This window comes from Pezoporus flaviventris, unplaced genomic scaffold, assembly GCF_033815535.1.
Source record: "Pezoporus flaviventris isolate CSIRO_AGI_PZ_B2104156 unplaced genomic scaffold, CSIRO_AGI_Pfla_v1 ptg000002l, whole genome shotgun sequence".
Classification (NCBI taxonomy): Eukaryota; Metazoa; Chordata; class Aves; order Psittaciformes; family Psittacidae; genus Pezoporus; species Pezoporus flaviventris.
Window position 1 is genome coordinate 58,765,919 of NW_026892550.1, and position 24,756 is coordinate 58,790,674.

Sequence of the window (24,756 nt, forward strand, 5' to 3'; positions counted from 1 at the left end):
GGAAATGCAACAGTCTGGAATCCAAGGAGCTGTGCTGGAATGCCACGAAGTGGCAGCAACACCACCAACCTTGCTGCTAGAGCCAGGAAGGAACTGCAGATCTAAGTGTCATCTCTTGGCTAGAAGCGCTTTATTTGCTGCCGGCTCCAGTCGAGAGAACATGCAAAGGTTCAGAAAACAAATACAGATGTGGTAACAGCAGGCCAGCAAACAATTCAGGTGGAGCATCTGGAATAAAGTACTTGGGTTTGCACAACTCTGCACTGCAGCAGTGCTGAGAACAGTTTTGGAAGCAGTTTCAGCCTAATTCAAGATAGAAAGCCCCATTTAATGGTGGGAGTCATCTGGAGTCCCCAGCCACAATCGTACCTTACTGTAAACCTTCAAAGGGGCTTGTGAGAATTTGGCTATGCTTTCACAGCTTTGAATACTTTTTAATGTTGCTCTTCCCCAGAGGCTTCTCATTCATAACAGAGCCATGATTGTAGCACAGCTGTTCAGATCAGACAAATCTCTGCCTGAAGCTGGAGCAGCAGTGGGACTCTGAAGTACTGGCAACTGGAGTTACATGGCCAAGGGGAATAGTCAGGAGTGGTCCAGAGCCTGGTCTCGCTCCCACTGGGAAGCCCATCACGTGGTTCAAATTGGCAGGCTGGAAGCTTTGATGTGATTAATCGTGACCACACTTGATTCTTCCAAAACAACTTTAGTCTCTGTTTAATGGACGTACTGATGGACATCTTTGGGTCTATGATTTTTATGGGTGAGGACAAGGCTTTTAGATGCAGAAAGAACATCATTAACAGAAACAATAACAATTTCTGCTGATCTAGTTGAATGTTCCTACTCATTGCAGGGGGTTGGACTAGATGAACTTTGATGGTCCCTTCCAACCCAAACCATTCTATGATTCTATTCTAAATTAGGATGTGCATCACGTTTAGATGCAAGGATTTCATAACCTTGGATGTTTAAAGACTTCGCTATCACAAATCCCAAGTTTAAATTAGAAGACGTGGTGGGAGTTTGAGTCTGCTGCCCCTGGGGGGCTGCCTCACCAGGGGGAACCAGTGTTACAATGTTTCCGCAGCCTGGGAGGTGTGTGTTACTTTTTTATCATCATTCTATTGCCAGAACTGGAGGAATTAAAATGAGTTTGCTAAGTCATTACAGTTGGTTGCCACAGTAATCCTGTATTTTTTTTAATTTGTTTTTATTTTTTGATACTTTGACATCATTATCACATTTCCAGCAATAGTGTTTCTAAAAACAGCTCTGCACAAACTATTTGTAGTTCTGGTGCCATCTGAGATTAATAATGTGGACACCATTCTGCTGGCAACAGGGCTGTTCCTTGTAAACCTGTCTGCAGTCTTCCTGCCAGCCCTTAGTGACAGGCCTCTGGAAGCCTGAGCATGGCTGATGTTGGGGGTGGAGGGGATGCAGACTGAAATGTCTCTATCGCTATCACTTTTAGCACCATTTGCCTTCCAGCTACAGGGCCAAAGCAGAGCTCCTCCCACCAGTACAGAATCCCAGTGCGTTTGCTCTAGCTTCATTTCACGGCTTAACACAAAGCCATGAAAACTCTCCCTCTGACAGCAATCACCCTGCAGGCGCCAGTGCGACCCAGACGTGTGTGAGTTACAGGCTGCACCCATAGGCGCTGGCGCTTCCCCACCAGGAGGAGGAATGGATCAGCGGGCAAGCAGCGCTGGCTTTCTCAGCCAGTGTTACTTCGTGAAAAACTTGACTTTATTTTCTCTGAAGGTTTCTCCTTAGCCAGAACATCCACAGCAGAACCTGTTCAGTTCCATAGAGGGTACCTGGACCTTTTCTGACCACCCCTCTTAGTCAGATCAAGAGCCACAAGGGTGACCATGTCCTTGCACAGGGGCAGGGCAGTAGCAGGGTAGTACAGTTTGCAGCTGTAACACGGGATTTTCCCTGCTAACAAAGGCTTCCTATTGGGAATTACAGAATCACAGAATGGTTTGGGCTGGAAGGGGCCTTACGGATCATCCAGTTCCAAATGCCTGCCATGGGAAGGGACACCTTCCACTAGGTAAAAATACTCAGTGGTGTAATGTTTCCTCGCAACAGGACACTTCGATTGCACTATAAACAAGGTGCTTTGAAGTACAAACAATTTATTGCAATGGTTCATTATTCACAGTACCGTTCACTTTGTCCCTGGGCGCTACCAAAGTGCAAGCCACAGAAACACAAAAGCTGAATGACAGTAACTCAACAGTAAAACATGCCTGTGTCTTATGTTCTTGCTGTCCTGCCTCTGTCCTGGTACTGAATGCAGAGCAGTCTTCTGTTCTTCCTGGTCACTTGACACAAGCTGGTAAGGTGAAAGTTTGGTCACACAGGATTGTCAGTTGCTCTGTTCAAGGTGATGCAGGAACAGGAATCTGCTGTCTTTCTAGCTGTACTTCACTCAGAATGCAGAGTTTCTGGCTTCATGCAAGACACCTTTGTGCACAGCACTGCCAAGTTTCTACTTAAATTTTTTATGTAAGTAATGGTTTATTTCCAATGTTTTTTGTCGATGTTTGTCTTTGGTTCACGTGAGCTATGTCACCTACCTGTTCTGAGGCTACGCTTCCTGGCCTAACTCCCTTAAAAGAGCCAGTACCTCTAGAGTTACAACTACTGCATACTGAAGCTGGACATCTCACCTCCTGGAGTTGTATTTGAGGGTCTTAACAGAATACTGCAACTTTTATTGTGTATTTCCAATTGTATAAAAATGGTGATTCAGACACCACTGAAGCCTACAGTTCCATAAGCTATTAGGACAAATTACACTGGTTACTTCAGGAATGATACGTAAACAGAAACTTGCCTTGGGTGGGGAGGGGCAGAAGTTACTATAAATTTTATTGAAGACTTGAAAATTCCAGTATTCCTGTGGCTAAACCCAGGTCAAGAATCTTTTCAGCAATCTAACAAACGTATTAGCTTGAGAAAGTACTTGGAAAGACAGGTTTCAGATGGAAAAATGCCATTTCCACTGCTGTCAGTGGCCCCCTGGGAGGTGGGCAGTTACCTTAGTGTGCAACAGGGATGCTGTTACCTTCCAAAACTTGAGATGCTTTGTATTACAAAGATCTTGTAATTAGGAAATGTTTAAGACGATATTCCTGAAAATGGGTTCTATTAAACATTACTTGAGTTCTCCAGGAAACATGTGGCAGGGCTGTTGGGTAAGGCTCAGCAGTACCACCTGCTACCCTCTCTCCTCACTCACCCCATGCCTGGTTTACAATTCAACAGAGTTCCTGCAGCAGCTGCCTCAAATGATTCTAAAATTAGAGCCTCTCAAAAATGGGATGATTGCAGCTCTTGGCAGGTTCTCTCCTGTGAGTCACACTTGTATTCTACATTTTCACAGGCTTTTCTGTATCACTGTTGGCAGACAGCCACCAAAAGCTTTGCAGTTGCAGAAGGTAACACTTTCACAACAAAAATGCATTGGTTTTATTTCTTAAGCTACCATACAAAACACGGTGTTTAAAAGCTCTGCAGTGCCTCCCTGCTCGCATTCCTCTGGAATTCGGAGGAGGCAGCAGATCTCACATGCAGTCAACAACGTTGCTGGATCCCTGGCCCACGTCCCGGATCTGGCTGCTGAAACAAGAGCACACAGCCACGCCAGCCCCTGCCCTGCAGTGCGACACGGAGCCGACGAGTTCCCACCTGAAGAAGATGGCAGAGGAAACAAGAAAAGTAAGCTCCTGTCCTTTCTGAGTATTTCTTCTCTGTGTCGGAATCACAGAATAGTGTGGGTTGGAAGGGACCTTCCAAAGTCATCTGAAATTCTACTATACAACCTAGCTGTTTAATCTGCACAATAATAAACCCCGCTAGTTTATTCTTATTATTTCACTAGTAAATTTAGTGTGAAATCAGACTGAAACAACCAGACGTATGTAGATTCTTACTGAATGAAGGGAAGAGGACAAGGGATGGAGGAGGAGGAAGAAGGAGGAGGTGTTTAAGTATTTACAAGAAGAACCAAGTGGCGTAAATGTAGCTAGTCATGGATATTACTCAATTACTACCAGGAAACAGCAGCTAGACTCCTGCTGCATGCTATTTCTGTTATGTTTTCATATAGGCTGATTTCATTTTCTTAAGCCAAATAAAGCATTTTAAGTTACCTATTCACTATGGGATCAAATGCCTCCACTGTATTCAGGTACACGTTGCCATTATGACCTCCAACTGCAAAGATTTTACCCATCAGTGTCGCTATGCCAACACCACCCCTTGGAGTTGTAAGCTCTGCTACATACTCCCATTTGTTACTGCGTGGGTCGAACCGCTCCACCGAGCTCAGCGGAGAGTTGTCATCAAAGCCACCTGCAAAGAATCATCACATTGTCAGTTTTAAGCCACTTCTAGTGCCAGTGATATCCAGGACTGCATTATCAGGCTATTTTTGGCATTCAGTAGGCTAGTGTCCAGCTCCAGCTCTTTACATGAATCTCACAAGCTTCTAAAAATTAATCTAATGGCCCTCCCTCTGTCACTGTGTAAGCATCAGCCAGAGTGACAGTGTTCTACTCAAGCTGCAAGGAAAGGCGTTTCTATTATTTTCCTCCTTAAATGCATTTAGCACATCATTACAATGAAACAACTTCTAATTTGGAACAGAAAAAAACCTAAGACAAGTAAAAGGATGGGCCTGATTTATTTTGGTTTAAGCAGAACACCCTCTTGTGGTGGTTTCAAATTACAGCATTGCTGAACACTTCAGGGAAAAAATCCTCAAATTAGACTTCAGCACTGCATTCCCCTTGCTGGGGCAGCTGGCAGAGGAGCATCTTACTCAAAGCTTTCTTTAATCACTTATGATGATACACTAGGCAGAAGACTGCAGCTATCACTATGGTGTGTCTACCTGGCATCTTCCTCCCTTAGGAAAGCAGGTAAATGCAACATAGGGCAGATCAAGACAGGCCTAGGACAACAGGCTGTGGAGTAAGTGTAATTACTTTGTGAAAAAGCTACCATTTAAGCACAAAATAGAAATAAAGTGCTTTGAAAGTATGTGAACTTAATAATTTTCCTAAAGGAAACTCAAGATTTGTGAATCTCAAGAGGATTTTCTGTATGGACATACTGTCCTGAACAGTATAGGCATCCTGAAATGTGGGTAAGGAACTGCTTTTTATTTCCTCACTAACACCCTTTCATATAAGCGTGCCCTGGTTGTGCTTGCTTTGTTTTCCTGCCCAAGAACACAAACTACAGGTCAGGTCTACCTATCAATTCTTCTATCAACAGCCTTTTCCAAATGCCAGTACTTGGCAGAAAGAGCATTACAAAATACCTCATCTCTACTTACCGACAACATACAGGCAGCCATGGAGCTCACTGACACCATTGCCAGCTCTTCGCTGACCCATTTCTTTCACTTCTATCCACTTATCCAAATGGGGATCGTATTTCTCCACACTGGAAAGAGATGCTACACCATCATTGCCACCCACAGCATAAACATGGTTCTGGAAAACAGTTGTATAAAGAAAGCTTATGTGTAATGTATCTATTTACTCAGCTTTTCATAAGCCTTGTTACAATTATAGGCAAATGTGCCTAAAATACAGCTCCAATTATTTACTTCTATGTAAGAATTCCAGCAACAAACGTAATTATCTAATGATGCTCTTTTGCAAATAAAGAAGTGAAAAAGTTACGTAGTATTGTAGATATTTTGCAAAGTATATATAGTGACAGGGGGATTTAAGTGCAGATGTGTTCACTACCTTTAAACAGTAACCACGACAAACCAGTCTTCTGAGTGAGACATGAGGCATTAGCCTGATGTCAGAATGGTCCGGCTACTTGCACCCAGAACCTCAAATACTGCTGAAACAGGGCATGTAGTTCAATATGACATGAGTATTATCCTAAATATCCTCACCTTGTGCACAGTTCCATAGGATTTTGATGACTGGAGGTGCTCAGACCCACCAGCTTCATTTTCGTTTGTGTTCTGCCTTGTAAAAGATTTAAAAAGCCGGTCAGCTCCTTGGTTGGCCCCACCTTGGGAGGAAGAAGTCACTTACCACAAGGGCTACAGAGCCAACTCCTCCCCTGGGAGTGTTCATTGGGGCAACTGCACTCCAGCAATCGGAATCAATGTCGTATCTTTCCACATCACTGAAACAAGTGTTGTCATCCAAACCTCCTATTGCGTAAATGGGGCCAACCAGAGAGGCAAGCGCAATTCCTCTCCTAAGAAAACCATAGGATCAATACCTCAGTGCAAATCCTTAGAAAAAGGGAATGGGAAAGACACATGAAGTGCAATGTTACCTGACTGGCACCTCCTTCAAACTATGGAGAAAAAGTAATGAAGTTTAAAAAAGTGCAGTTTATAATAAACAATGACCAGTCACTGTGGCAGGCACACCTGTGCCAGGCTTGCAGCTTTATCCTCAAAGTCTTTTCTGTGTTTGCAGCCTCCCATTGAGTTTTCTCTCACCTTCACCTCACCCTTCCCATGTACCCGTATGTTACTGTGTGACCCATGAACAGGACTGTTGCAGCTAGAATATTTTTAGACTGCAGAAAGACAAAAGCTCCTGTTTCAAAAATAATAAAAACCTAAAGGCGGGGAGGCATGGAATACTGTTTTGACTGCGTGTCACTTACAGCCCAAGTCCTCTACTTACATGCTTGGATATATGAGATTGCCTTAGTTACCTGGCTTTCTCGATGCAGGTAGTGAATTTGACACTTTGTATCTTTTTTTGTTGTAGCTGATGGGGAACCAAAACCTGCTGATTTTAACTTTGTTGGTATAGCGGCTGCTATGCTTCGGGATGATTTTTGGGGGGTGATATTGATACGTATTAAAATGCAAACCCGTGCCAGGTATTTGATGACTGACCTCTAGCAAGATTTAATTGCAATTTCTTCTATTCTATTATTTTCCAATAGGTCTGTCTTAAAGTAGTTGCCAGATTTTTTGCCAGATTTTTTTTTTTTCTACTGAATGTACCAGTAGGAGTGTACAATCAGTACTACAAAATGAAAAACATGGTCTATAATGTAAGCATTAAGTTTGCTGAAAATATGCCCTGGGTGGTGGCAGATGGGAGGAAGTGAAGCAAGAAGCCCCTTCTAGGAGTCTGGGTCTTTATTTTGATGAGGTCACAGCTTTAGGACTTAGCCATGCTCCGTATTTCAATCCTACTTTTACAGGATGCTTTTACAAACAACAAATAACAATGGAATGTAGAATTAAGGAGGCTGATTTAAATGACAGCAGAAACAAAAAATTACAGATCTGTGAGTCCAGTAGCTCCTTAAAAGAATCTCAAATGTCAAAAGGCAAGAAAAATCCTCAGGCTGACTTTCAATGTTTTAGTTCTTCTGGCCTTTTGTGGCAAAAGCATAGGCAGCTGTTTGTTTCCTAGGCATGAAGTATTTCACTGTGCATGTTCTGCTGGCACTTGTCTTGCTCATTCTTAAAAAAGAGCAAAAAAACCCCACAGAACCAGTTAGTCAGTTTTGAGTTCTTTATTGGGCATAGCAGAAAAGGCCCTAGATATCAGAATGTAAGACTACAAAGAGCTCAGTGCTTCAAAAACCAGCCCCCCCAAGAAAAGGAAAAAATAAAAGGAAAATAGAGCAATAAAAGAAAGCCAAAGCAGAAACATAATCGGGGATTATGCAGTTTTGCACTGAAATATTTACAGTATGTTATGCACAACTTTGTGCAAGTATGTGACAGATGCAAGTGTGATGCAGATTTGCGTTTGCTTTACAGCTAGTAAATCAAGCTGTGTATTAGCATGAAGCCCCAGAATAAGAAAAAAAAAGGAATCCTAAAAATAGCAAAGTTTGGAAACAAAAAGGCAGCACAGACATGATTATTTTCAGCATCAGCAAGAAATCATCTGTCACAGACTAGGGCTTAAATTTTGGATCACGGGACACGTACCTCTTCGTGTTCATTGATGCCTTCATCATCCATTTGTTTGTGAGAGGATCGAATACTTCCATGCTTCCCAAGTGTTCATTTCCATCATGACCACCTACTGCATAGACTTTACCTGAACACATAAACATCTTTTGAAAGAGATATTGCTTGGCAATACTTCACTTTTCATTTATGTAATATCTGCCTACCTGGAGACAAAAAGCTCAAAGGTTAACGTTTTCAAATGTTTTCAGTATCGGGATTTTAACAAGTATGGACTTCATATTTTTAAATGCTGTATTCAACCCGAAATCTGCTCTAATGTGGACTGTTATACAAACCTTGAGGTCATATAGACAAAAAAAAAAAATCTCTTGAGTACTGCAGGTCAGATCATTTTTGGACATTTTTATCAGTCTCACCAGATTTTCTAGGGGGTTGTGGGGGAGATTGCTGTTCTGCTGCAGCAACACAGGGGCTACTGTGTACAAGGAAAAATTGCATCATAAGCCCAACATAAGGATATAGACCTGTTGGAGTGAATCCAGAGGAAGGCTATGAAGAGGGCTGAAGCATCTCTCCTATGAAGACAGGCTGAGCTGGTTTGTTCAGCCTGGAGAAGGTTCAGGGGGAGACCTTAGAGCAGCTTCCAGTATCTAAAGGGGGCCTACAAAAATGCTGGAAAGGGACTTTTTACATGGGCATGTAGTGACTGGACAAGGGAAAATTACTTTAAACTGAAAGAGGGAGATTTAGATTAGATATTAGGAAAAAATTCTTCACTGTGAGGGTGGTGAGGCACTGGCACAGGGTGCCCAGAGAAGCGGTGGCTGCCCCATCCCTGGCAAGTGTTCAAGGCCAGGTTGGATGGGGCTTTGAGCAGCCTGGTCTAGTGGAAGGTGTCCCTGCCTACGGCAGGCGGGCTGGAACTGGGTGATTTTTAAGGTTTCCAACCCAAATTCTGCACAATACACCCCGCTAGTTTATTCTTATTATTTCACTACCTTCCAACCCAAACCATTCTGTGATTCTATGATCATGGGTGCTAAGCTGCCCTGGACTTCATGGATCTGGTTTCAGAAGATGCAGACCCGAAAATAAAGGTAGGTCTCTCCTTGGAAGAGTTATGGTCTTAGTGACTTGACTGCACAGATTTAAGAATGAAGGGAGTGAATATGGGCACTAGCAAATTCTGGGTAACTGCTGTGTAAGACCATTTCTTTGTAAATGGATTTATAAAAATAAATCACGTATTAAGGCAAGACGCTGTATACAGTTCATAGAATCATAGACTAGTTTGAGTTGGAAGGCACCTCTGAGGGCCATCTAGTCCAACCCTCCTGCAATGAGGAGGAACACAGAATCATAGAATAGTCAGGGTTGGAAAGGACCTTAAGATCATCTAGTTCCAACACCCCTGCCATGGGCAGGGACATCTTCAACTAGATCAGGTTGCTCAGAAAGCTTCATCCAGCCTAACCTTGCTCCAGGGATGGAGCATCTTCTGCCTCTCAGGACAACCTGTTACAGTGTTTCACCACCCTCATTGTAAAAAAAAAAAAAAAAAAATCCATCTTCCTTCAGTTTATTTAAAAATAGGACCCCTTGTCCTATTGCTACAAGCCCTACTATGAAGCCTACCACAATCTTTCTTGTAAGTCCCCTTTAAGAATTGAAAGGCCACCATAAGTTCTGCCTGGAGCCCTCTCCAGCTCTCTCAGTTTGCAGCAATGCTTTTTTCAGTAAGCCTGCTCTCAGATTGTTTCAGAATTAAAACCTCTTAATGGGAAGAAGCTTTACTAAATTGAGGAATATTCAAGTTAAACAAGTAAAGTAGTGTAAGTACTACAAGTAGTAAAAGTACCAATTCCACCAAATTCCGCCTTTTGATCAGGGTTGCTTGAATGGGTTTACTGACCTCCCACAGAGATCACACCCACATGCCTTCTCCTGCTGTTCATTTCGGGGCCGAAGAACCAGCTGTTCTTACTGATAGAGTAGCATTCAATGCTGCGAAATGGGTCGCCTGATCCACCTCTACCACCAACACAGAACAACACACCTGAAGAAGACAAAACAAGTTTCCAGAAAACTAGCAAGAAGAAGAGAGATAAAGTTGCAGAGCAGAGTGAACTGAAAATTATGCAGTTTGGGAGAAGTTGTATTTCACTCCAAGGGGTATGGCTGCCCTCCATAACTGGATGCTGGATTTTAGGCTTTGCTTGGCATGCTGCTATGCCAATTAACTACCTGTAAACTATGCCAATTAACTATCTTGCAAAACCAATGCATATTTTAAATATGCTTTTTGTGATTTTGCTTAGAGAGATAAACAGATTTTGTTAAACATAACAATTAGGATTTGCAGTCTAATATTCATCACTTACTTTTGATGTAGGTTAGCCCAAGAGTTTAAAAGTTAGCTCAACCTTTTCACACCAAAAGGTAAGTGTTGTTTTCAGTACAGTTTAGAGCATACTGCCTGGTCATACCATACTTAACAGTTCTGGCTTTAATGCAGATAGAGCTAATTAGGATAAATAATGATTTAAAAAAAGAAAATTACTGCTAAAGTTCTGCTAGGAAAATGCAGCACATTACCTGTAATTAGGTAATTCAGAGAGATAACCAATGGCTTTCCCAATTTTGCATTAAGTCATTAACAATCATTTATATCAAGCCAGCTAACCCTGCACAGATGTACTGCCTTTTCTCCAAACTACTTCCTACTGGATAATCAGACACACATTTAATTACCAGCCGTCTGCTTCCTTGGTGTTGTGCGAATGGAGTACTCAAAGTCTGGCACTGCCCTGCTGCTCAGGCGAAGGTGGTAGTTTCTTGCTTCATCCAGCAAATCCCTACATTTTAGATTCTGCTTGACAATCTCTTCCTTTGCCACAACACCCATAAGGAAACAAATGGGCAAGAGAGGCAGCCGTACCTAACAGAAATGAACACAGTTGGAGTAACTGGCTGAACTGACTGAGTCTCACCATTTACAGTGACACACGCATAACAGATGGAGCTTCTGAGTCAGCTGGCAGCCCCACGCACTTCACTAAAAAGAGAGGTTTTCATATTTTTTTCCTAAAGTAAGAGCAATACAAACAGTTCTTTTTTAGTGACAAACATTTGCTACAACCATTTGCATTTAAGCAGCAGAGGAGAACTGTTCCGTGGCCCAGGCACCTGCCTGGCGTGATGAAGGCAGTACCTGTGACTCTGCCAGGATAGCCCATGTCAGGTTAGTCTGAGGAGCGTATGGATTTCCAGCTCATTGCTATGCCAGCAAAAGAGGCCTTTTGCTAGAATGGTTCATTTTCTGTGGGTGGCAAGTCAAAAAGGAAACATTATCAGCATGAACTGTTTCTATCAAGGAGGTATTGCTAGTGTAACACCTCTCTCTGGTGTGGACTTGACTACAGGATTTAAAAATCAAAACCAAACAAAAAACCACCTTGAGAGCTAATTTTTTGTTTACCTGTTTCCTTCCTGTAGTTTCCCAGAAGAGAGCTGGTGACGAGGTGGAGGAATGGAAGGGTCTTTCTGGGTGCAACTACAGGTATTTACCTCCCAGAGCAATCCCCAGTGACAGGGCATATCTGAAATAAGGTCAGCTTCTCCAAAACTGCCTTGAAATGTCCTTTTCCCTTTCTATTTATTTCGGCAAAGCTTTCATTTATCTTCACATTATCATGAGAAAGAAACAGTGAGGACTATGAAGTACAATCAGGCACAAAGGTGGGATGTGTGTTAGTAGGGGGAACTGAAGTAAGCCACCATCTGACTTCCTAAGGTTTGGAGTCAATGCTGTCAAGCAGCTCCCAGTCAGTTCAGAGACAATGGTGAAGAAGTCCAGTATCTGCAGTGCTTCTCAGAGCAGCAGGATAGGCTGGCAAGTGTCCCTGTCTTCAAGTAAGCAAGTGTCTGTACCAGTTCTTCCTTGCCCAGTTGCTTTCAGTTCCACTTCTTCATTTACTTTGGCTCAACTTATTTTAGGCTGATCAAAAGCACCACCAAAGCCCTGCTAACAGACTTGTGAGATTAGTGATACGGTAAGAACCCAAGGCTGACAAATTCAGAGCCTCATTATAACAGCAAAACCTGTAAGGCTGATTATGATGTAGATAATAACCGTCAAGAAACAATGTTGTGTTTTCTCCTAGCAGTAATGTTCAGATCAAGTGATGGCTCCATATACTCTGGCAAATAACCCGTATTTACAGGAAGGGGCTTACTTTTTCATTGCTTTGTTCTAGACTCTGGTTTTCATGAATAGAATAAAGCTGTAAATCCCTTCTGCTATCATAATTGGGTAATAAAAATTGTTATTTTTTAAAATCTAAAATTACATTGCCTGTGAATTTAATTACCGTGTACTAAAGAAGGGGTTTTTTGTACAAAAAATCTTATGCTTGTCTAGATGAAACTGAAAGGCTTTGGGAGACAGTTAATACATAGCTGTGATCTTTTTACCAGGAAATGTGAAAAATGATGCGTGAAGACAATGACAGCAGTATGTTAGTAGACCTCTCATTACTCATATGACATCAATATTAGCAATTCTGCCAAATGCAAAATATTCAAGTTGGCATTCAGTGACAGCTGAAACAGCACAGTTGATCTTACCTGCTAAGATCATAGCACATTTTGCAGCACACAGCATGTACCTCCCTCTTCCCCCGCACAGGTTCTCCATACATGTCTCAATTACTGTATTTTAAACTCCCATAACTAGCACACACAGAGCTTGAATAACTGAGGGAGTTTATGTAAGTTCAGCTGAGTGACCTTTTGATATCCTGTTTCTTTCAGAAGCAGCAGACTCGTATCAAGTCTAGATGATTAAACTGCCAGCTCCTTTCAGGTCCTACAGCTAATCAGTAGCACTAGTCTACTGAACATGGAAGGGTCTAGAGTATGTTTCCTAGGCTGCTCATAGGGCTAACACATCTTGGTCTTTTGTTAATTAAATATATGGAATATTCTAGAAGTAGCTCAACTTGATATGACACATCTCGATTACAGCTTTACTTTCCTAGCTATGTAAAAAAACTCAACAGCGTTGCTGTCCTTTTTTAAGTACCGATTCTTACCAGCAAGCGAAGTATTTCAGGCTGTAGTAGTATCAAACCAAGTGAAGTGATGGCTTTGCTCTCCACCATGTGTAAATCTAAGGAGTTTCTGCTCTAACGAAGATGCAGCTTTTTGTTGGCTCCCTGCCTCCCAGCCATGAGCATAAAGTGAATATTCTTCTCTAAAGAAACTGGAGAATACAGCCTCTTCCTGATATTCAAGAGATTTAACCTGCTTCCACTGTCAACTCACAACTGTAAATACCAGATGAGTCACCAACTGGTAAGAACATATTTCATCTTGAGATCTACCTAAGGACAAACAGTTGATTATAAATCTAAACCAGTGATGAGACAAGACACCAGGAACCTTGGTCTGCCCTACCTGGGCAAGTATTACATCCAGCCATGCAGCATGATGCTGTGGATTGGCTAGCAGCCACTTGATAGCAGCAGTGTAAACTTGCTTTTCATTTTCAATATTCAGGTCACTGGAGGACAGGAGCTTATGGAGGTGCTGTGGTGACACACTCACAAAGTCTTCACACTCCACCACCTCTGTGAAATGTTGGCAAGCATACTGATCAGCCATTTCCATCAAGTCAATGCGGTTGTGGCTCTCTGCAAATGCCCTGACTGCCAGGCAGTTGGAGGGATGGAAGTGCAGCTTCATGTATTCACAGCATGCCTTTGCTACCAGTTCCACCTGCAGAATGCAGGCAGCGTACAGGAGAGACTGGACGTTATCCACCGTCAGAGTAAGCCGGGAGGAGTACACAAACTTCACTAGGTCTTCTATTGCATCGCCATCAAAGTCCCTGATCTCGATCACCGTCTGCTTGGCTTCAGCCATTTCTGAGAGGAACATGGCTCTGAAGTAAGGTATAACACAAGCTAGCACCAGTTTGTGGCAGGAGATAAATTTTGAACCAACCTGAAAAAACAAAACAAAACAAAAAAACCCCAATCTTTTATGGGAATGTCTTTTTCAGCTATGGAAGAATGGACAGGTAAGCTGAAATAAGAATTCTGAACTCAATATGCATTGAGCTACTGTATTTTGTTTAAACAAATTAACTCCATTTGCCCTGTACTTCTGACATAGATCAATGTATCCCAATCAGATCTGAGTTGTAACTTGGCTGCCTGAGTATGGCAGGGTGGTAACCCAAGAAAGCAATAGCACTGATGTGATGAACTTTTCTTTAAGAGCTATTTTTTAAACGAAACATCCTTAGAAACCTTCTAGATGCATCTTGGAGACAGAATGCTAGGCTCTTGTTTGGTTCATGTGTATTCAGAGATGGGGGGACTGTAAAGTGATATTTTTAGACTACTTAATTTAACCCTCAGGACTTGTATTACTGTTGAAGAATTGATAAAGCTACCAATCACTTCAAGATTTTTAGAAGGTGTTTAGCTACAAAAGATAAGCGTATTCCCCATAACGACAATGTATTTTTCAAAATTGTGATCAGCAAATGTGCAAAATAAGCTTTTCACTAACAAAATTACAGAATTTAATTACATTAAAATGAGAATGTAAACACTGAAGGTAAATGAACAATCCACTAATTTGTATTACAGGAGTGCTTTCTTACAGCATTTGTCATTCTGCAGTCTGCACTAACATAAGGGGATGGCTGACTTAAGTAACCAGTTTCCCTGATAGACTTGAATTACATGCTCACTTTCAGATGAAGGTGTTACTGAGCCATCTTGCAATCTCACACATACAAAAAAAAAAAAAGGTATTATACAGGATGATTTGGAGTTTTTTTCTAGCTGTAATTCAATACAAAGTAGCTCTACCCTTAAAAGTATGTATTATCACATGTGTAACCTGCCTGGTGAGTAGTAAATCGAGTACAGAAAGCAAACACATATGAAAGAATACACAGATTAAAAGAGAGGAAAAAATAGATGATTCAGTGTGAGTTAATAAGATCACTCCAGAAGGAACTATTCATAGACCTACCAAGTGAACAAAACCCCAAACAACAGGAGAAAAGCAGATAGTATGCATCTGCCACTCTCCACCTTCTAACACGGAGCTGTTCATATGACATTAGCATTATAGTAGGTGAAATTCCAGTTTTTAAACCTTTGGAGAAGAGGAAGTCTCCCTGTGTGCCCCCATAGTTTGTCACTGTTACAGGAGCACTCCAGCTAATTACAGTTCTGACGCAAAAATATGCTACCAGCTGGTCTGCTGTATCAGGGAAAGCTCCAAGGCCATTTTCACCTTCAGAGATTTTTATTGTGCCTATCCTCCCACTCTCTAATTAGATCTTTCCTTTAAATTTTTGAATCTGTTACATTTAAAATACCTAGCATGTTCTTGGTATTTTGAAATTGGAATTCCCCTCCAGTTAGTAACTATCATATTTTAACAGCCAGAAGTTAAATCAGTAATTGGCCTGACAACATCAATAACAGAACTGCTCACTATCAGAGGCCATGCACAAAAGCAGAAAGTTCAGTAGAGAAGTAGTTATTCCTAAAACATGAGAAATGCCTGAGCACTACAGAAAGAAAAAATCAAGCCCTTCAGAAAACTCTAGCTCCAGTTTTATTACTAATTACTTGAAAATCACTGATTTCAGAAGCTTTATGTAAGATGTACACAGCTGCTCTAGCCTCCATGGATAACAGGCTCCACTTGTAGACTGGAAGCCAAGTCAAGCAATCTAATTCTCTTAAATTACCAAAGTATCTCCACATGAATAATACAAAGGGACATTAACATAAGCCTAACTTAGGGAAAGTTAAAATGCAGCCACAGTATAGCGTGTTTTACAAGCCAAGTTTCCCTAGCAGGAGTATACATTTAACTATGTTTATAAAATAGGACTTTCTACCTTTTTTTGCAAGGGTGAGTGGAAAGAGAGAAAAGTGAGGATGAGGTCAAAAAAAGGTAAGAGGGTTGTTAAGAGTTGCGACATGTACCTTCTTCCCCAAACCACCTTTTAAAATGACATATCTAAAAAGACCTGATGATGAGCAGTCTGGCCAGTTCTGTTTCATGGCTCTCATGCTGTCTGGAGCAGCTTCAGTATTGTCATTCCATGTCCTATGATAATTATCTGAACTGTTATGAGCCACTGCACCTATTCTAGTGCCTGCTCAGTGCTTGTGATCTAGTACCTGTTGCAGAGCAGAACAGAACAATGTTCTTGCTTATTCCACTCCTGACGTCCACTGGAGCAGGAGGGAGAGATACCCTCTTCCTCGCACATATTCCCATTGTCTCCCAAGCATTTTAGAAAGATGAGCTGCCTACTGGGGGAGGACCAGGGACACACATCTTTCAAGGTTTTTTTCTGTTAATATCTTAAAGTAAAAGTGGCAGACAAATGATTTCTCTTGAAGGCATCTGTCATTTGCTCTTGGAGCAAATCTCCTTCATCTCTTTTTCTTAAATAACTATTTTGCCCTACTAAGATGCCCAGCTAACTAATACTTCATATTTGTAGGCACTGGCAACGACTGTTACAGATGCTAGATATAAATTTATTGTGATCAGGATTTAAGTAACATACAGATGACTTACAAAGAATGCATTAAAGCAATGTTATGCATAATCATAAAACTGGTTTCCTCTTCCTCCTTTAACTCTTTCATCAGCTGTAGAACATAATTGACTGTTGGCTTTACTTTTTTTTCCCCTTTGAGAATGCTGGAAGCTAGATTTGTTCCAGAAATCCTGTTTATCAGGAAAGATTTAGCGAAGCAATGCAGAATGCAAAAATAGACATAAAATTGGGGATGAAAGTGTGTCACAGCAAGGAGGCTACAAGAATCTGAAACTGCGCAGTAATATACTGATCAACTGTAGGAACTTGTTTAGCAGGCAAATTGGGTCAAAGTCATGAACTTCTTCTCTCAGACTGTCAGGAACTTAAGTGTTTACATTTCAGTTGTAAACTTCCTAAATAAGAAAAAACCCCACAAATATATCTAGAGATGCCTCAGATTTAATAGGTATTCTGTGGCTTCCATACCCGTGCCCAAATTCACAGCCAGCTCCAGCACACTTATTCACAGCTTAATCTTCAGACTGTTAAATGCAATGAATGTATGACAGTATCACCTTCAGTGTAACATCGCAGAGCTCTCCAGCTTCAAAGAAGTGAAGAAGAGAGCTGTGAAAATCCTTCCAAGCCTCATTTGCTTCAAATACAAAGATGTCATCTTCACCGTCACTGTTGGAAGACCTAGTTTGCTGCTGACGCCTTTTTCCCTTTACCAGATGTTGTTTTCCCTGCTCTGGGACCACGGATTCTGAAGCCATTGGCTGTTTCTTCTTTCACTGCATGAATCTTCAAAAACTCCTGTCAAGACAAAAATCCAGCCCATCAGGAATCAAGTCCTAAAATGCAGTTAAGTTCTATTCATTTTCCTGTTTAAAAAAAAAAACACAAAACCAAAGCCAAAAAAACCACAAAAAAAAGCAGATGAAACATTAGGTACTGCTGGTACCTAACACTGTGATTACATATTATAAATATGTACCTATAATCTTACTTAGGAAGGTGGGAGGAGAAGGGGGAAAAAGACACAGTCAGGAATCTTATGCTTGAGCTTTAGGAAAAGCCATTGTTTGTGAACTTGTTGCCAACACTTCTTGAAAGAGACTATACTAAGAGTATAAGTGACCATCAAGGAAAGTGACTGATCCTAAGGAAACTAAAGGAAGTGCCTCAATCATAACATCATCTGTTATTTGTTGCAGACAGCTGCTTCACACTTCCCATGAAGGGGTAACTGTCTGAATAAAAAAACAAAGCACACATTGTTTACAGCTCACCATTGTTTGCTGAGAGCAAGTCAGCAATCTTCTTGTTCAAGTTAAACATTTAGAAATATTGGTATGTCTGCTGTTCCCAGAGTGCAGCTGTTTCAGACTGCAGAGTTGGTATTCTGGTCCCTAGATATTCCTCACTATCAAACTTAGAAAAGCAAGCAGGGATGAGAGGTCAGGGCACAAGCATGTTATCTTATATCTCCAACAATTCAAACAACAGTAAAATCCTAAATGAAGCAATTTCGATTCTACCTAAATCTGAAACTGAATTACATGTAAAATTCCTCCAGTATGAGGTAAAATGCTTCAAATAATTCTGAAACAAAAAGAAACAGAAAACATTAGACAGTGGTAGGCTGGTAGGACATGAATGAACATTGCTCTGTTTTCCCCTGTCATGAAATTAAACACCAGGAATCTTGGCCAAAAAGCCAACCTAGATGCTGGAGTACATGGCCTCCTCCCTGGTCAGCTACCCTGGGAGACAGTGTCCCAGAAAGAGGGGATCCCCCTTGTTCTTCCACCGACACAAGGAAGGAAGACATTTCAGTGACACAGAACAGAAACAAAACCTTTATAACCGTGACTAGGAGGTGTTAAGATAGGTATTATGATACCTATAAATCCACTGCTTTTTATGAGCAGTGGTATTGAAGTTGGAAAAAAAGAAGGCAAAACCCCAGGAGAAGTCAAGATACAGGTGAAGTTTCACCAACTATCCTGTACGTAACTTTGTTTATCCACCCATAAAATTAACAAAAATCACATCATGATCTGTGCAGAAAAGGGCAGGTAGCCTCACTCAGGAAACAAAAGGGCCTTTTAATTAAAGAAGATGAGAAATTTGCCTTCTGTAAAAGCAGAGTTTGTAGCCCTGTGAGCAGGGAGGTTTTGGAAGTGGCTCTAGTACAAACAGACCACATGCATATAAATCTATACAAGTTTGTTCATGTGACTGAGTAAAACTAACTTGTCTAATACAGAGCCTGACAAGTCTCTGAAGGTAATTATGTGCTGGTCCTCCTGACCACAAGATTAGGTAAGCATATGTAAATTCTCCAACTTAATCTAGCTAACAGAACAAGTTGAGCTGTTGTCCTGTGTTGTACTAAGAAAACTTGAACATTTGAAAAGAGGGCAGCTGGCAGAGCTAAGGAAGAGACAGAGGGAAGGAAGTGGGAAAGGCAGGAGGCAGCTGCACTGCAAACTGCAGCCAAGCAGCAGCTCTGGCAGGGACTGCACAAGCAGCTGTTTGCTGTTCAATCTGGTTACAGCTGCATCACCAAGAAGGAACATAGGGGAAAAAACCTGATAGATAAAAACAATAGTGTAGAAAAAACACAGTGCTCTCCCCTTCTCCATTCTCCAATCCCATCAAAGGAGTTATGGAAACCTCACGCAAAACTGCTCAGATGCCCAGGCTAATTAGATCAAAACAGACAAGTTTGGAGAACACGGAAAAGTTCAAGCTTCAAGCCTAAGCCTACTGTACTTCTCAGCAGAAAAATAATTTAATGGGGAAAAAAATCAGAAACCACACATCTAACTAGTTTAGCTTGTTTAAAACTACAAGGCTTTCTTCTGCAGAAATTCATTAAAGATTTTGTTAAACAACACTAATATAAAATTTCTAGATCCTTTCAGTATTCCAAAAGCTCCTTATAGCAAAGCCTGGTATGTATTACTGTTCCATGTTACTTGTCACACAGGTAGTTCAGAAAACAGTGAAATGGGTACTGTTGGCACCACATTTCATCCGCTTCCATAACCAAAATCCCATCAGTGCTGCAGACACACAAACAGTGAATGAGGACTGCTGTTTCTTGGAAAAATGCAACAGTAAAAGGACCAAATAGGTGTTTTGTAGAGCATAAAAACCCACAGTCAGATAAAATATCAGTTTGGAAATAATTCTGCCTGGCAACCCTTTAATCCTGTTTTGAGGTAGCTTCTTCCCTCCTTTCTTTGATCCAACATGGAAACGCTCAGCAAAGTTCTGATGAAATTTAATCCCAGTTTCCACAGAAACTATATGGCATATGTTATATGGCACGGCTACATGTCCTCTGGGCTTTATGGGATGACAGGTTGACAATTCTGATCAATTCTGCATAATTAATATCAAACTATGCCACGATTTACTTATATTTGACTTACTTTTGCTTCAGAACAACCATCAAAAACCATCAGAAGCCCCAAAACAGGAAGGACTCTGCTTTACAGATAAAGGTATCGCTTCACTTAAGAAGTGCTTTATTTATTCAGGGTAACCTTGAGAATATCCGAAGAGTAGAACATAACAGAAAACCACTGCAATTCTAGGGAGCATAGGGAAGAGTTGATAGTTATGTAATAAAACTTTTATTTATTACCTTACATTCCTAAGAGCACAGAACAGGCCCTTACCAAGGAGACGCACTATGGTATTTTCTGAGGGACCTGATTAAAAATAACAATAGTTTAATGGTTTCCATAGCAGTTTAGTTCAGCCCTTCCTGAGAAGTGTTAACAGAGTGTAAAATAATTTTTAAGTAATTTATCAGCTGCACTTTATTCTAGACATGTAAATCAAGGCATGGTACCCACCAGAGCATCCCAGGGCTGTAGCCCAACACCATTTCCCACACACTAACCAGCCCCATCCTCTCAGGGCTGTCTGCCTTAGTTGCCAACCATCGTCGTATTCTCTCATCTAGAGTTGAGATTCACTGAGGCTGCAGCCTCATGTTACATTCACAAATCAAACAGCTCAAACCATGAAGCAGTATCATCTTTCTTTTATCCTGGAGCTGTAAGACTCCTTTAAAATCTGTTTGAAATCAGGAGGGGACAGAAGTAATCCAAGATAAAAGGTTTCATAACCCAAGAAGCAGGAAACTATTATTACAAAATCTGTTTGCTGAAACCTGCTGATGAAGAACTAAGATGTTGGCTAACATGGTGCTACGCTGCCTCACATCAAATTACTGGCAGTAATTACACAATGATTGTGTCCTCTTGTGACCACACTGATTAAACTTGTTTTTACAAATGAAGTGGCCAACTAGAAAACTGAATGCTAGGCTCCTGACATCTTATTAACCATTTATAAAATAAACCAGATCATGAGTACACTGCTAAAAGCATGCTGCACTGAAACTACAGGTACAATCTTGGCACATTTCAAAGCGGACACATCTTCTTACATAGCACACAAATATTACAGGGCAATCAGCCCAAACTAACTCAAAACCCTCAGAATCAATTGTGTAAAGAACGTGTCTGAACCTTTTGCAGGTTACTCTCCATTATAAGCAAACAAAGCCTGTGTGACACACGTGTTGTTATTTCAGCTTGTTAACATTTGATGAGCTGTTTTACCTACTGAGGTACTTTTCTACAGTCACATACATGAATAGTTTCTTAATTATAATGCCAGAAGCCTCTGCAATACGCACATAAAGTCAGTACCTCTGAGTGTTATAACTTTCACTACAGCAGAATACATAGGAACGACTAGGCAAAGGAGGAAATGTGGATCTATGAACTATCAGGCTGGATTTGATTTGTGAACTATCTCCATATCCCTTATGGATAAGGGCTTCATTAACTGATACTTCCCAGCAGCCAGTAAACAACTGGCTTGAGTGGAGATGGGCAAGTGGCACCTATCAAAGCAGGAAGGAAACTCAAGTAGGCAATATAAAGAGCTGGTGGAGTTGTGCATCTGAAATTCTTATCTGAGAAGAAAGAGAGGGAGGGGGAGGTTAGGAACTCCTAAGGCCACTTAGGAGTGGCAACAGGTAATTTCTTGCTATTTTTTAAAACAAGAAATATTTGGCTCGGGGTAACTTAAGCATTTCTGCTACAAGATGTCAGCAGTAAGCTCATCAATGCACTAGTTTCTTGGGCTGCAGTCTCCACAGCAGTGAATTACATGCAGCATCTTGAAACATGTGGACTCCCAGCTCAGTTTATTCGTCTGATTTTGTCTCTGTGCTGGAATCTTATGGCAAGCATACAATCCAAGAGCTCTGTTAACCTTAGGACTACATGTGTGCCTCCCACAGAATAAGACCACTGATGCTGAGGAGACTAGCCTGGGCAGCGTGTTGCCCTTGGATACTCTTCTAAGGGGCATAATCCAGCCCTGGGTGACTTGAATCAATTCTAGGTTAATTCACAAGAACCCACACTCGGTCTGGATCTCTGAAGACGGTGGGGCCAATACTTTGCAGTGAAAGGGGCCCGGGCCCGCTGCTGCCGCGGCCGAAGGAGCGGAGTCCAGTCGCCCTACCGTGAGGCGAGCGGCTGGGCGGGCAGGGGTGCTCCAGAGGGCTATAAGGAGAAGAAAAAGCCATCCCGACAGCCCCCCGCGCCACAGCAAGCAGGGCCGCTCCCCGCTACACCTGAGGGGAGGGGCGTGAATTACATAAAGGCAGGGGCAACCCACCATGGCGGCGGCGGGCCCTGACGGAGAACGAGAGGGGTGCGACGGCGGAGGGCGGGAGCGCGGCCGCGGGGGAAGGGCCCGGGAACGTGAGATGCAGCCCCGCCGGGTGGGACGAGAGACGCGATCCCCTCCCGCTGCCCGCCCCGCTCACCTGCCGCCGCTGCGGGAGCCGAGTCCGGCGGAGTGCCGCCTGGCCAGGGGGGAGGGAGGAAGGGGGACACGGGGCGGGACGGCGGGACGGGGCGCATGCGCGGCCCGGGGGGGGCGGAACGGGGGGGTGGGCCTGCCGCGAGGGGGTTGTGTAGGGTTTAAACTGCGCGGTGCGGTGGGGATCGGTAGGGGTTGTGTGGTTTTGGTCCCGGGCCTGCGATGTTGTGGGATACCAGTGTTCCCACACACCCCCCGAGAGTCCCGTTATGAGAATCAGAGCATCAGCTGGGTGGGAAAAGACCTTTAAGATCATAAAGTCCAGGCTTTGCCCCAGGACTGCCAAGTCCACCACTAAACCGTGTCACTAAGGGCCGTATGCAGTTTACAAACACTTCCGTGGGACAGTGATTCCATCGTTTCCCTGGGCAGCCTGTTCCAATGCCTGAGTGCCTTCTCTGTGAAGAAATTTTTTCCTAGTAAACCAGTCTAAACCTCCCCTGGCACAGCTCAATGCTGTTACCTCTTAGACTTGGGAGAAAAGACCAACCTCACTTCCCTGGATCCTCCTTTCAGGTAGTTGTAGAGAGTGATAAGGTCCCGTCCCCCCCCCGAGCCTTCTGTTCTCCAGATTGAATCCCTCAGGTCCCTCAACCGTTCTTCATCACACTTGCACTCCAGGCCCTTCACCAGCTCCATTTCTCTTCTCCGGACCCACTCCCCCCAGCGCCTCAATGTCTCTCTTGTGTGGGCCTCAGAACTGAACACAGGATTCAAGGTGCAGCCTCACCAGTGCCCAATACAGGCGATGATCATTGCCCTGGCCCTGCTGGCCACGCTATTGCTGATACAGGCCAGGATGCTGCTGCCCTTCTTGGCTGCTTGGGCGCAAGCTGCTCATGTTCAGTTCTGTCAGTCAGCACCCCCAGGTCCTTTTCCTTTGGGCAGCTTTCCAGCCACTCTTTCCCAAGCCTGTATCATTGCATGGGGCTGTTGTGGCTCCAGTGCAGGACGCGGCACTTTGCCCTGATAAACCTCATACCACTGACCACAGCCCATGGATCCAACCTTTCCAGATCCCTCTGCAGAGCCTTCCTGTCCTGCAGCAGATCAACATTCCTGCTCAGCTTGGTGTTGTCCACAAATTTACTGAAGGTGAACTCAATCTCCCCATCCAGATCATTAATAAAGATATTAAACAACAGTGGCTGTGATACCAAGCGCTGGGGGACACCACTAATGACTGGTCGCCACCTAGGCGTGAGAAGGAAGGGTTTGGCCTGTGTCCAAGCTGATACAGCATTTCTTGTGTCTCTTGGCATTTCACTGGAGCTGTGCTTTATCTGACCAGGCAATTCGGTGCTGTGAGGGCTGGAGCATGCTGCGGCACCTGTAGTTCAAGGGTTGTCTTTGAACAAACATGGGCAAAAAAAACCCACACTGAGGGAAGGCAGCTGCATGTGGGGGTTTGGAGAGGGGAGAAGGCAAGCTCTGCAGTGGAAACAGGAACATGTGCTCCATTGCTATCTAACAGTGGGCCAGCAGCAGGGTTTATTTTGGCTCAGGCAATTCATGGTGATGGCACAAAGCAGCTGCTGCTGCTCCAGGGGGAGGCTTTGGTGCAGCATTGCTGACAGGAGTTGCTCTGGCTGTGGTTGGCTTCATCTTGTTGGACAGAGGAGAAAAGAGGTTGGCAAGAGGCAATGGCTACATGGGGTATCTAATCCTCTGTGCCAGCTCCACTTGTATCAAGTGCCAGATGAAAATAGTTGCTCTTCTTGCTGTATTTGGTCTCTTTCTGTTAGAGAGTGGTTTCTGTGGAAAATACATTTTCCAGGCCAATTTTAAAAAAACCCTGAGATTTCCACTTGAGTAAAGGCACACGAGTGCTGCTGGATCACACTACATCTGAGGACAGGCTCACTGTGAAAATGGGTCTGTTGGCTTGCTATTTTCTCATAAACGTGTTTCCCTTTTCTGGTTCAATGCTATGTACCAAAGCTTAACTCCTTTCCTCTTGGCATGTGAAAAAGCTGCCATTCAGTGGCAAGCAGCAGCAGGCAGAACAGTTCCTGAGAAATACCATCACCCTGACCCCTCCAAATCCAAATTAGTGCAGTCTCTTAGGTAATACAGATCAGAGCAATCCAACTTCAGATTTTGGAGAAGCCTCTCTCTTTGAGTTCAGAGAGAGAAGGACCTAGGCGAGAGAGGAAAAGGCTGTACCAGCTTCTTCTTCCCCACCTGTGTGCCCAGTATGTATGTACATATCTCACACAGTGCTGCCTTACACTCCCTTCAGTGCAGGAATATATTTCCACATTAAACGCTTCCCCTCAGGTTT

The 24,756-nt window shown here is 42.9% G+C and overlaps 1 protein-coding gene across 4 annotated transcripts; it reads right to left on the minus strand.

Annotated features, from left to right (window-relative positions):
• Window positions 1-2,133: 2,133 nt before the first annotated feature.
• Window positions 2,134-17,388, minus strand: KLHL8 (kelch like family member 8). 4 transcript variants are annotated; one of them, XM_061479978.1, is made up of 9 exons: window positions 17,120-17,388; window positions 13,412-13,732; window positions 10,706-10,892; window positions 9,867-10,010; window positions 7,970-8,081; window positions 6,087-6,255; window positions 5,363-5,522; window positions 4,173-4,374; window positions 2,134-3,708 (listed from the first exon to the last, which is right to left on the minus strand). In XM_061479978.1, exons 1-9 carry the CDS (start codon window positions 17,318-17,320, stop codon window positions 3,585-3,587), a joined length of 1,620 nt encoding a protein of 539 aa, XP_061335962.1. In that variant the 5' UTR covers window positions 17,321-17,388; the 3' UTR covers window positions 2,134-3,584. The 4 variants fall into 4 exon arrangements, with proteins under 4 accessions (XP_061335962.1, XP_061335957.1, XP_061335965.1 ...); XM_061479973.1 differs by having other exon boundaries at window positions 13,412-13,960; XM_061479981.1 differs by having other exon boundaries at window positions 13,412-13,960; window positions 17,031-17,165.
• Window positions 17,389-24,756: the final 7,368 nt, after the last annotated feature.

Bases quoted from the DNA above. Each gene is read 5' to 3' on its own strand.
- KLHL8 (XM_061479973.1), bottom strand. From the start codon at position 17,320: ATGGCTTCAGAATCCGTGGTCCCAGAGCAGGGAAAACAACATCTGGTA. The intron at 8,082-9,866 runs GTCAGTAAACCC...TTATGTGTTCAG, and splicing joins GGGTGTGATCTCTGTGGGAG to GTAAAGTCTATGCAGTAGGT. The intron at 3,709-4,172 runs GTAACTTAAAAT...CATCTTCTTCAG, and splicing joins TTTGATCCCATAGTGAATAG to GTGGGAACTCGTCGGCTCCG.